This window comes from Herpailurus yagouaroundi, unplaced genomic scaffold, assembly GCF_014898765.1.
Source record: "Herpailurus yagouaroundi ecotype Mexico unplaced genomic scaffold, PumYag 183, whole genome shotgun sequence".
Classification (NCBI taxonomy): Eukaryota; Metazoa; Chordata; class Mammalia; order Carnivora; family Felidae; genus Herpailurus; species Herpailurus yagouaroundi.
The window spans coordinates 2,934,217-2,947,969 of NW_024412414.1; the positions used below are offsets into that span (position 1 = coordinate 2,934,217).

Sequence of the window (13,753 nt, forward strand, 5' to 3'; positions counted from 1 at the left end):
GTGTGTGTGTGTGTGTGTGTGTGTGTGTGTGTGTGTGTGTGTGTGTGACTACATCAGTATCCAAGAAAGAAAGCAAGTTCTCAAAAAGTGATAGGGTGTTGAATAGGGAAGTAACATCAGACAGAATCAATAATTGCATTATTTTCCCTACATGTTTACAATCAACAGGCTTTGAAGTCCAAGGAGATTTGTAGAAGGAAGAGTACCTTTCAAGTGGGAGTCCAAAGCTCACTCAGAAATCACATGTAATGAGATAGCTTCATGGGGCTGTTGTGAGAATCTAACAAAAAGATAGAAGACTCAATGCTTTATAAACTGTAAAGTCCCTTTAAATTGCAAGGTGCTATATAAATTGTAAAATACTATACAAATGTAAGGGATGGTGATTATGAGTATTTGAGGAGAAAAACATTCTGAATGTGGTCTGTGCTTGGCTTGAGAATTAGATAGTAATAAGGTTATTTTTTTTTTAATTTTTTTTTTCAACGTTTATTTATTTTTGGGACAGAGAGAGACAGAGCATGAACGGGGGAGGGGCATAGAGAGAGGGAGACACAGAATCGGAAACAGGCTCCAGGCTCTGAGCCATCAGCCCAGAGCCTGACGCGGGGCTCGAACTCACGGACCGCGAGATCGTGACCTGGCTGAAGTCGGACGCTTAACCGACTGCGCCACCCAGGCGCCCCCAGTAATAAGGTTATTTTTAACAAACAATAGAATTTGCCTGTTGAAATGCATCGTCTCTCTGACAAAATCAGGAATCTTGATGAGGCTTGACATTTATTTCAAAGAGAAATAATTCCAAACATATGAGACTCCTTTAATGGGATTAGTTTTCTTCAGAACCAGTTTATAAACTACACAAATTTATCTCATTAATTTATAATTACATTTCATTTTGAACCTTATATGTGATCTACCTTAATCATGAGAGTTGACCCCAAAAGAATTTTAAATGTTTAAAAAAATTTTAACGTTTTATTTCATTTTTTTGAGAGACAGAGCACATGCAGGGAAGGGGCAGAGGGAGAGAATTCAAAGGAGGCTCCAGGCTCTGAGCTGTCAGCAGAGAGCCCAACATGGGGCTCATACTCATGAATCTCAAGATCATGACCTGAGCCAAAGTCAGGAGCTCAACTGACTGAGTCACTCAGGCACCCCTTAAGTGTTTTATTTAAATCAAAATTCACTCCCTAAAACAATGATTCTTAACTATTTTTTTGTGTGTGTTGAGGACCTGCCAAAATGTGCAATATGCAGGACAGTTTGCATGGGAATCTGTATTTTCCCAGGTAATGAACTCCTGATCTTCCAATAATCACAGAAATTCAAATTTGAGGGTTACAGATCTGAGGGGAACCATTTTCTGAGCATAAGCAACAGGCTTGTTGGAATAAATGTTTAGTCTCCCAAAGGAATTGTTTGAAGGAAACCACACCACTATAGGAATGATCACATAGTATGAGTGTCTAAAATTTAGCCCATTAGAAGTCATCTGGGGTTTGTGTGGTCATTTCCATAGCTGCAGTGGTTTTGGCTGTGTGTGTGCATGTGCGTGTGTGCGTGTGCACGCTCATTGCTAGTGGGATGGATGCCTAGGGCAGAAGTATTTGCCTCCTCAGGTGTCTTCCCTCAACTCAATATAACCAACTTAATCTTAAAAAGACATAGCCCTAGGAAAAGGCATCTAATGGGCTGAAATTGCCCTAGAGGCCCACCTGGTTACAGGAGATGAAGAAAAGCATGACTGACATTTTTTTAGCTGCTTCTGGAGGAGTCCTGGCCAAGGGGGGATTCCACTGGTGTTCTCTTCATGAGGCAGAGGATTTCTTGTGATCCTCTCATACGCCAACCACTGTTAGAACAGACTTTAGATTAATTAATTCATTTAATTATTTTTTTATTCAAGTATAACTCACATACAGTGTTATATTAGTTTCAGATATGCAATATAATAATCCAACAATTGTATATATTTTTCAGTGCTCATCAAGATTAGTGTACTCTTAATTTCCTTTATCTATTTCACCCATCCTCTCAGCCACATCCCCTCTGGCAACCACCAGTTTGTTCTCTGTACTTAAGAGTCTGTTTTGAGGCACCTGGGTGGCTCACTAGTTTGATCATCTGACTTCGGCTCAGATCATGATCTCACAGTTTGTGAGTTCCAGCCCCACACTGGGCTCTGTGCTGACAGCTCAGAGCCTGGAGTCTGCTTCAGATTCTGGGTCTCCCTCTCTCTCTGCTCCTCCCTCCACTTGTGCTCTGTCTCTCTCTTAAAAATAAATAAACATTAAAAAAAATTTTTTTAAAAAGCCTGGTTTTTGTTTGTTCCTTTTTTCCCTTCATTTGTTCATTTGTCTTATTTCTTAAATTCCACATATGAGTGAAATCATATGGTATTTGTCTTTCTCTGACTTTTTTTTAAAGTTTTCTTTTGAGAGAGAGAGAGAGAGAGAGAGAATGAATGAGTGCGGGAAGGGCAGAGAGAGAGGAGAGAATCCTGAGCAGGCTCCACACTATCAGCACAGAGTCTCATGCGCAGCTTGAACCCACAAATTGTGAGATCATGACCTGAGCCAATATCAAGAGTTGGATGCTTAACTGACTGAAACACCCAGGCACCCCTTTATGACTCTTATTTCACTTAGCATTATACCCTCTAGGTCCATTCATGTTGTTGCAAATGGCAAGATTTCAATCTTTTTTATGGCTGAGTGATATTCCATAGTATATATAGACCACATCTTCTTTATCCATCCATCTACTGATGGATGCTTGGGTTGCTTCCCTATCTTGGCTATTGTAAATAATGCTGTAATAAACGTAAGGGTGCATATATCTTTTTGAATTAGTGCTTTCATTTTATTTGGGTAAATACCCAGTAGTGGAATTGCTGAATCATATGGTAATTCTATTTTTAATTTTTTGAGGAAACTCTATACTGTTTTCCACCGTGGCTATACCAGTTTGCATTCCCATCAACAGTGCACGAGGTTTCCCTTTTCTCCTCATCCTTGCCGACATTTATTTCTTGTTTTTGATTTTAGCCATTGTAACAGGTGTGAAGTGGTATTTCACTGTGGTTTTAATTTGCAATCCCCTAATGATTAGCAGTGTTGAGCATCTTTTCATGAGTTTTGGCCATTTGTATATGAAAAATGTCTATTCAGATCCTCTGCCCATTTTTTAAAAATTGGATTCTTTGTGTGTGTGTGTGCGTGTGTGTGTGTGTGTTGAGTTGTGTAAGTTCTTTATATACTTTGAATATTAACCCTTTATAGGATATATCACTTGCAAGTATCTTCTCCCATTCAATAGATTACCTTTCTGTTTTGTTGATGGTTCCCTTTGTTGTGCAGAAGCTTTTTATTTTGGTGGGTCTCACTTGTTTAATTTTGCTTTTGTCTCATTTCCTATGCCAGAGGAGGCATATCTAGAAAAATGTTTCAGTAGCCAATGTTAGAGAAATTACTGCCTGCTTTCTTCTAGGAATTTTATGGTATCAGCTCTCACATTTCGGCCTTTAATCCATTTTGAGTTTATTTTGTGTACAGTGTAAGAAAGTGGTGCAGGTTCATTCTTTTGCAGGCAGCTGTCCAGTTTTCCCAGCACCATTTCCTGAAGAGACTTAGCTTATTGAATTATTAAAATAATCTCCTCAGATTATAGAAAAGCTATAATCAAAGTCAACTAGCTAACAATTAGCAAAGACACGATTTAAACCCATATTTGATTCCAGGCTCTTCCTGTGGCCCAGCATTGTCTCATCCCATTTCTTTCCTGGCCTCTGAAATGCTTTGTAAGCCTCTTCCTCCCAGGAGGGCTCCTGGAAATGAAACCCATTCATTTATCTCATGATGGACAGTGTCTCTAATGGCCCATCAGGCACCTAGGACTGAGAGTCATTATTGCTGTTACTAACTTTCTTCATGACCTTGGCCAGTTCCTTAAGTTGCCTGGGCTTCAGTTTTCTCATCTGTAAAATGAGAGGACAGAACTAGATGAAATTTCCAGTTGTACAATTCAGTGACTGCATTCTGTGTGCTCACCCCATTTTCCCAGTGGCCATGTCTCCTCATCCTGTGGGCTGCTCACAGCTCACTAGTAAGGTGCCCCGTTCTCTGAACACCCAAGCTACAGGTATGCTCCACTCCCATAACACCTACTACTTGTCCATTTTACTGTTATTTCACTCATATTTTTCATACTCCTTCTGTATCTTATCTGAACTTAACTGAATTCCTCAAATATTTTTATTTAACTTCTATATGGTATTCCAATTTATGAGTAAATCACAATTTATGTTCTAATTCCCCCATGACAGAAAGTTGGTTGTTTCTATTTTGCACAAATGGTGCTGCAGCTAATATGCTTTTACTTGCCTCCTTGAGTACATGTGCAAGAGATTCTCTAGAATGAATGTCTAGAAATTATTGAATTATAGGGTTTGTGCATTAGATATTGCCAAATTGTTCCTCAAAGTGGCAGTACCAACATATGTTCCCACTTGCAGTGTGTAAGAGTTTTGTCTCCCATATCCTCACCAATACCTATCAAGCTTAATTTTTTTCCAAACTAACATTTTGACTGCATTTGTCTTATGACATTGGCCACTTTCTTCTTTATATTTGTATATATGCTACATCCCCTACTGGATGGTAAACTTTATGAGGGCAGAATCTTTGCTTAACTCATTTTTATATTCTTCCTACAAAATGTATTGAGCTTGGTAAGTATACAATAAAGAGTTTTGAACAAATACATAAACAGAATTAATTCATCTTGACCCAAGGATATGGGGAGTTCCATGTGGTAGGGATGAGGTGTTCTATCTCTATTACTCTGGGGTAAAGATGTGGGTAGGGAATCCCCGTCAGCTGCAGAGATGGCTGTAGAGTGGTCACAATTGGCCTGCAGTCTGAAGGCTTCAAGATCTATAGTGGACTATCACCAACCCTTAGGTCATTTTTTTAACCATGGTATTCATCAAATATTTATTGATTGTTGCAAGTGGCAAATTTCTTAGTCTCTGGGGCCAGCTTTATTACGTACCAAGAGGGGTGTTTCAAAATGGAACTCCCCCACCTCTGGCCCCACCCCATTACTAAGAGTTGAATAGAATCCATGTGTCCTTTGGACCAGGGTGCTACATGACCTATAGTAAATGCCTCCCCTTTTTGTCACCCTAGCAGTTCCTGGCTGACTCATTTTCTAAATAAGCCACTTGTGGTTTTTGGTCTGACATCACATGTGAAAGAATGAGTAATTTTTTAAGAACCATAACTATATTCAATCAGAATAAGATATATTGTGTGTGTTACTCATGGTTCTAGGACGAGGGGTCAACACTGGTAAGTTCTCCAACCTTCTCCCACCCCTCTTCTCCCTGGGGCCAACTGATAGAAGGTAAAGGAAGGAGGAAGGTATGGGTGCAAAGAATTTTTGTGTATATTTCTTATTTTGCTTTCACATTATGTACCATTCAGTAAAACTACATCTTGTTTCCTTTGCCAGGTAAAATAAAAATAATACAGTGATACTGCTACACTATGTGGGTTCAAATCCCAGCTCCACTGCATACCAGCTGGGTGAACTTGAGCAGGTTATTGAATCTGGATGTGCCTCCATTTCTTCATTTGTAAAATAGTAACAATACCCATAATATAGGATTGTTGGAGGGAATAAATGAATTGATATATGCTAAGTACTTAGAATTGTGCCTGAAACTTAGTAAGCACTATGAAAGTGCTGGTACATATTTCTTTGCCTCCATCACAATGTTTACGCTCATAGCAAGTGCTCAATAAATGCTTTTTGATTAATTAACACATCCTATTAAATATTTTTAGAATCAGGAGGGACATAAGTGACTACAAGTGGCAGACTTTTTGCTGGATATAGAAGTAACCCTGAAGGTCAATTCCCTGGAGTATAGGGAGTTCCCTGACCCCACCTTTTTATTTAGTTTGTTAATAGTTTGTTCCCTAGTTATGTGTGTTGTTGAGGGAGGAGGGCTGCCATGCCCCCACACTCCCAGGGGTCACTCAATGGGAAGTTCTACTTCTTGTTTTTTAAGTGTAAGAAGAAGGTAGCGTTCTGGATCCTTGAACCCTGAAATCATGGGCTGAATTAGAAAGGCGACACTAGTGTCAGACAACTTCATCTTCTGCCTTCTCAGCATCTACTGCTTGTGAGGAGGGTTAGCAAGATAGTGGCATTTGGCTGAAAGCTATTTTGCTGAGTTAGGATGGGTATGTGTAGGAAATTATATAGATATCATGTTAATATACTGATTTCCATTTATTAGTGCACATGTTGAGTTTATCTTCACAGTACTTGTGGTCTTCAGGAACCTACTCTTGTTGAAGAAGCCAGAGTGAAGTCCCTCAGAGCCCACCCTCAATCACAGGCCTCTTTCGGATGCCTGGGGCCAGGCCCGTGGGACTCCACTCATCAGAGCAGATGGGTCCAGCCTTGTTGGTACCACCATGTGGGTTTTAGCTGAGGAGCTTGATGGACCAGACAAGTAGGTCTAACTTGACTGCCCCAGGAGCAGGGTGCTATGCATATTAGAAAGGCTAAAAATTCAGTAAAACTGGTGGAAATGCTGAGTTACTGAAGAATGTTCAGTTGTCCTGCAGGAAACATTCACCGGGAGGTGTCAGGAGGCCCAGCGTAAGTGGCATCTAAAGGATAGCCATACTCTCAACCACTTGCAAACAGTCACTCACACATAAGCACATTCACAAACATACTGGCACAAACAGCTTCACTCTCCTGGACTTTTCCCTTCCCTACACTTGCAAGCACACACATATGCCTCACATACACTCTCTCAACCAAAAGGGTGGCCTAGGGGAGACCTCATGGCTGAATCAAATGCTGGTTAATGCTGCTGCTTTTATTACACCAAAGGTCTTAACATTTATTTGGAGATGAACACAAAACTTGGCATACTGCTGTTACAGTGGCATGCATTCTCTACAGTGCAGCTTCAGAGCTCAAGATCACTGCAGCACGCACATAAGAACTGCTCTCCAGAGGAGAGAAAAGGGGCGGGAGCGCTGTAGATCTGTTCTCTCCAGAATCAACAGACTAAAGGTGCTTTACCATGATAGTGGTGAAGGAATGTCTTGTGTTGGGCAGGTGTGTTTCAAACAGTGAACAGGTATGACAAAGGATCCAAGTGTGGGTAAGTGCCTAACACTTAGAGCCAAGAGCATTTTTGGGTAGGTGTATGCTCCCTAAACAGGCAGCACTGACTAAAGCGGGGGGCATGCTTAGCACTGCATCTGAGCTGGGTTAAGCTACCAAGAGTTCTCAGTGAAGGGAATTCTGGTTTCATGAAGAAGAGTAAGACATGATGGCGCTGTCACAATAAGGCCACTAAACTCACAGCAAATGATGACCTGAGAGGAAGTTGTCAGGACTACAGGAAAACAGCTCTATTCTACCTGAAGTCAGGTACCCTTTCCTGGTTAGGCACCTGCCCTGAGACTTTCACATCGTCTTTTCTAAGCTGCACAATATCACTTAGCACAACAGAGCAGAGGAAGGGGCACACACATCAAGGTCATGGGACATCACCACCAAGCATGGCTGACTATTGTCAAATGTCTCAGATGCCTTTCCCGGTGGGCTAGGTGCCCCAGTGTATCTGGAGAGCTAATCTGAAAAGAGGCTGGCAAAGGACTTCCTCAAGCTCCGGATGGTCTCCGCTTTGGCTTCATCCTCACTGGCTGAAGACCGGAAGAAGGAGGACTCAGAGAAGCTGAAGGCATTTGTCAGGGACTGCGACTTGCTTGAAGATAAAAACCAGAGAGAACATGAGAGGGGGTGTTCCCAGTGAGGCAGGGAAGGAGGGTGACATGAGGATACACAACCGAACCCCCACTCCCCCCCCGAAAGGAGACCAGGGTGATGGAGGAGAAAGCCAGCAGTGGAGTGTTACCAAGACCCAGGGAGGCCCCTGTGCTATTACCCTCACCTTCAGTGCTGCTAAGACAGGGAAGGATGGGGGCAGCATGGGAGAGAGGAAGAAGGGGGAAAAAGAGAAGGGAGAGAGGGAGAAGGGGAAAAGAGAGAGAAGGGAAAGAAGGAGAAGGAGTGTGACTCATCTGTTCCTTTTATTTAATGCTGAACTAAAGGGCCCACAGGCTACATTTCAGAGTCCCTACTTGGTAAGGACTAATCTAGGAATCTCACACCTTTCCCTTCTAATGAACTATAGCAACTAGGGGACCCTAGACTCTGCACTCTCTTTCCCACCAACTGTCAAGTGGTGAAGTCATCAGAAGACCTGAGTCAAAGTCTTGGATCTGCCCTTCTTGCGCTCTTGTGCTTCTCTGGGACTCGGTTTCTCATTTGTGAGGTCTTTATACTCTGCTTTTTTCTCTCATTCCAAGTAAACTTGGAATAAACAAATGTTTCAATTTATCTGTTCTTAAGATGGACATGACCGCCCTTATGGCCTTCCTTGGAGGAGCCCTGATATGAGGTCTGTGGGGTTCAGGGAATCCAGGGGCAAAAGAGAAACATATCAGGTGGACACATACGTGTATATGTGGATACATAATTGGGTTTTCTAATTACAAACCCAAATCACACATTTTAAGGAGGAATTTTTCCCTTGAGAGACTAGAGATTCAGAGAGAAAAACTTTGAAGGCAAGAAGGTCAAGGGGAGACCAAGCCCAGCATTTGAGAAGATATGAGATCTGATGACTCTAGTGGTCTATCATATCTCCTTGACTTTCACTGTGTCTCTATCCTGATGGTTTTTGGCTGCAGAACTCTTCTCCTGGTGTCTTAGAACTCTCAGTCTTTCCTGAAATTTGGGGTGCAGACCCAGAAACTCCCTTCTACAGAGTGTGAGCAGTTTTTCTCTTGCAGTGACTGTAAATAAATGGCCTGTCTTTCATTAGGGTTGGGGGTGAGCCTCCAACATGCTTGCCTCTGGGAGGGGGCCCTCTTCTGCATGTACAGCCAGGGGCACCACGTATAAGCCTCCTGCCTGTTGTCAGAGGCTGGCTCTATTCGATATTTCAGCCCAAAGCCAGTGGCAACCCAAAGATCTGCCCTCAGACTGGGGCCAGAGTTGGCTAATGAGAAGGCAGGAGAGATCTTAAAAGTCAGCACGCAGAAAACAATCGTATTGAGGGGAGGTTATGGGGCAGGTGAGATGTGAAATGTGCCACCAGCTAGAGCTGGGGAGCAGGAGTGGGTGATGCCCCTCCAGTCATGAGGGCTGAAAGACCTAGAGAGAGTAGTTATCTGGATGACCTGAGCCCTAATCCTGGCTCTGCTACTAACTGACAAAGTGGTTTTGAAAAAGAAAATTAACCAAATCTCTCTGAGCAGTTTACTCATCTCTACAATGCCTAGACTATCTCTAAGTGCCTTCCTTTCCTCCCTCCCTGAAGATTCCAATCACCTCACTCTGAGAAGCACTGGTGGGTCACTCCCATCCCCACAAGGCTACAGCTGTCTCTGCTGCAGTGATGACAGGGGTCTATTTGGGGACAGTACAGAGAGGTGTCTCTGGTTCTGGGGAAGAGGGTAGAACTGACCACCATCCTCATCCAGATGCTGTCTATCCCAAGTACAGCATTACTGTTTTCTAGGGGCCCTCAGTTCTTCCTCTGAAGCAGGGCAGTGTGGTGAGGGCTTGCAGGGCAATGTGGTGAGGGCTTCTAGGGAGTGAGGAAGCCCAAGAAGATGGAGTTCCTCGGGGTATCTATCTGGGCCCTCCTCTGACCATAACCAGAAACCAACCTCCTTCTGACAAAGCTGAAGGTAAAAAGTTGAAATGGATTTAACTACTTCCCCCTTTTCCTTCTGGGCAGGCTTGCTGATTGCACACCCTAAACTGTGAGTCAGAGGCAGGAAAGAGGATTTTTTTTTTCTTTTTAATTTTGAAAGAGAGAGAGACACACACACAGAAAAGGAATGGAAAAAAAGAGTGGGAGACAGGATTTAAAAAAAGAGAAACAACAACCCTAAGCTAATATAAGAATAGGAAAGGGGGCAGTAACTCTGCCTTGTTGGTATTCCCCAGGAAGAAAGGGGAGGGTTTGCACTTCTGGCTAGACCTTAGACTTTCACTTCCCTCTTTCCTACCCTCCCCGATCAACCCCAACCATGCCCCCAACCAAAAAAATAACCCAGAACCAAAACCCCAAAAAAGCCCCACAAAAATATCTGTAGAAGGAAGCCTGATTGAAGGTGCTTTCTAGCAGCTCTGAAGCCTAAGTCCTGTGAGGAGGGGCAGGAAGGGGAGAGGGGAAGGAGCTGCTGAGTCGTCTCTTACTTGAGCTGTGGGTGAGGCTGGGGCTTCTGTGGTGGAGCAGCCGGGGGTGGCTGGACCTCTGCCAGGGAGCTGCTGCTGGAGGGTGCATCTCCGTGGGTGGTGGAGGAAGAAGAGGAGGAGGAGGAAGAGGAGGAAGGTGGCAGTGATGGTCCAGGGGGAGGCCGGCGTGGAGGCAGCACCTTGCCTGGGGGTTGCATTCCTTGGGGTTGCCCAGGGCCCCCTAGGTTCAGTACAAGAAAAACTTCATAATTTAACCATATCAAAGGGTTTCCTTATTAGAATCTACATCTTATGGGGTGGGGTTAGTTAATTACCAAAAGGATAAGCTCTATTATGAGAAGCCACCCAGAGGCTCTGAAGGGCTCCAGAGCCAGTCCCTGGCTTCCCCATTCATCCAACCACCACTAGCTCCACCTCAGAGACACAGCCCCTCAGGCACAGAAGTCAGGACAGGGAAGAAACCATGACAGGAGCAGCCCTGGTCAGAGGCAAGCTCTTTTACAGAAATCCTCCCAGACCACAGGGAGCCCAACCCTCCTCTCCAGAGGTTCCTTAGGTATAGGGCAACCCACCCCATGCAGGCCTAGGAAGCCTCGAGTTCCACGCAGCAGACATAGTACAGGGCAGTGGAAAGAGCACAGGGCTGGGCGTCAGAAAAACCAAGACATAGTCTACTAGTGACTCCCTGAGCAAGTCAGCAAACTTCTCTGCACCTTGGTGTTTACAACCATAAAACTATTAAAAAGTAATCCCTAGTCTTAGTTGTCTTTCAGACATTGTTCAGGTAGTGTTTCAAAGATGTTAATGGACCAGAAAGTTCTTCAAAAAGCATTGTGTGCTTTATGACCATTGATGATCACAGACTTGTGATGGTTTTACCCAGCTGGCCTTTGTCCGGCTCCTGACCTGCACATCTCTGATTATCATGCCCCACCCCACCAGAGCTTCATTTTAACATTAGCCCATGCACATGACTAGGGTCAATCCTTTGTTTCCATGTGCTTTTTGCCCCTTAGTACCATCCTCAGGGGGCTCCAACTCCCTCCCAGGTGTATGTGGTGGAAATTTTCCAGAAACCCAAGTCCTATGCTCCCCTGGGGATGTTGTGGGCACCATCTGGCAAAGAGCCCCACCTGCCCCCCAAAGGGTAGGGATACTGTTCTCCCAGCATGAGACAGAAAACCATCTGGTGGCCTGGAGAGAAAAAAAGGCCATCCTTCCTCTGGGGCTTGTCAGGCAGTAAGTGTGATACCTGAAGCTCAGATTTTGCTAAGGGGGTTCCTGTACTCAAAAGTCAAAAGATGTCCCCATCAGTGCATACTGACTAGTGGAAATGATGAATAATTGGTCAGAGAGATCCAATTTCTCAGTCTCATTCCCAGAGTCCACATTCATGGGCCCGCTGTAAGGAGTGGGCTTCTAGAAATTCAAGAGAAGCTAAGAGTTGTGTTGTAACTTAGTTTCCTAGAAACACCAGAATACCCATACCCTCTAGAGAGGCAGATTTATACATCTACAACACTGTGCACCCATGATCATCAGCCCATCTCCCTACCACATGGCATGGGCTCCACTTTATCAATTACCAGTAAATACCAGGGTTAGTTATACATAAATAAATACATAAAGGAATAAAGAAATGGAGTTTTGCATTGAAAACTTGAAGTTCCAAGTTCAAATCAGATAACCAGTGAAGATGAAGACGAAAGATCAGCATATTCCACGTTAACCAGTTCTGCCTCTTCCAAAGTTTGGCATCGTCTGTATTATAGCCTTTTCTTGTAAAGTACAGCAGGTTGATAGCTCAGCCTCTTGTACCAGGAACCTGAATTCTTTCCCACTTGTACAGAGATGCTTGAATAGCCAGAAACTTTACAACTTAACACTGAAGACAGATATAACTTTTCCTTTATTGCACATTAAGCTGTACAAGAGAGTCACAAAAGAGAGGTACTTAAATCACTCTTCCAGCATTGGCTGAGGTTCTCCCAGCTGGATCGGTACAAAAAAAGGGGACAACATCAGAAAAGAAATGGGTACAAAACACCTGAACAGCAATCCTATACTGTGACACGGATGTCCCCCAGGCCACAGAGTTGTTCCTTAGCATGCTGCCTGAGGGCACATAATAGTCAGGATACGCTGCCTGCTTGCATTTGGCAGTAGGAGCCCTAATCAGTTTCTCCCCCACCTGAGAGACCTTGGCTAAAGCCACCCTGGAGCCTGACTGAATTCAAATGGCAACTTTGTATTTGTGGCTCACAAATGTCACATGAAAAGCACCTAGATGTTCACACTGATAACATGCAGAGAAGCAACACCACTATCAGCTCACTGCTTGGACAAAAAATAATAATAAATAATAAGTAAAAAATAAATAAAAGGTATTCCTCCATTCTGGGAAATGTTGCTTTATTCCTTTCTACCATTTCATCAGATTGGGAGGTATTTAAGGACCTGATTCTTATGCAACCCACCTGGAAGTGCGTAAATGCATATGTGTATATATTTACAACAGATCGACCATCACCACCATCATCTAAGGGAGGGGTCACAGATGAGAACACTCACACTCAGTGCATTTCCCTGTAGCCTCAGAATTTGCCAGCAACCCAAGGAGAAACTGGGGCACGTGCCCCTGGACACATAAATCATACTATCGGCACTATTTATTCCTCCGACCTGGAATCCAGAACAGTAACATGTCAGTATAGAAGTGAGAGGAATGTGAAAGTAGAGCTAGAAGCATTTCTCTAAAATGCAAACTGCTAGCATGATCTCCCACGGACCATCATGCCAGAGGAGACCACTGAGTGCCTGTCCCAACCTGGCTAGGAGATGGCAGGAGGAGGCACTGAAGCCGAGGCCTGCTTTAAATACCTGCCTCATCACTGCCCAGGAACTGTGTGTCAGAGGAAAGAGGGCAAACTGGTAAGGTTTCTTCAAGAGCCATGGCTGTGGAGCCTCTGCCCCAAACACACACAAGCTAAAACTGGAGACAGTTCTTCCCAGGAAAAAGAAAAACCCTCATTCTCTGACTTCTGGAGGGCTCTTGTCAGAGCTGGAAATGAAAGCAGGAGTCCACCTCAGACTTCTGTAGCAGTGTACCCACTCTGTGAAATGGGACATTTTTTATTTGGTCTCATGATGCCTAGGGAGAGGCCAAGAGCACAGTGGCTGAATCCTTCTCTGACTTTCAGTAGCTTCCTGCATCCTATGTCCAAAATCACTACAGAATCATCTCTGTACATAGGTCAAGCTTTGGGGAATAAAAAGCAGCCTCAGTTTCACAGAAGCGCATAATATGGCCAATTCAGAAACAGCAACAAAGAAGAAACAACTTAGGGGGACTGAGATCAACACACAGAAAATACTCACAAGTTCACTTTGATATTGCACATCAGCGGCCCCATTTTTTTTTTTTTTTGTCTAATCTCATAGC

The 13,753-nt window shown here is 43.7% G+C and overlaps 1 protein-coding gene across 1 annotated transcript in view; it reads right to left on the reverse strand.

Annotated features, from left to right (window-relative positions):
• Positions 1-6,883: 6,883 nt before the first annotated feature.
• The window catches only part of SYN2 (synapsin II), a gene marked incomplete at its 5' end in the record, with an annotated part of 207,011 nt that continues 200,141 nt past the window's right edge, over positions 6,884-13,753 (reverse strand). The window contains 2 exons of the mRNA XM_040492166.1: positions 6,884-7,804; positions 10,312-10,531. Coding sequence (XP_040348100.1) covers positions 7,669-7,804; positions 10,312-10,531 — 356 coding nt within the window. The remainder of the gene's footprint in view (positions 7,805-10,311; positions 10,532-13,753) is intronic.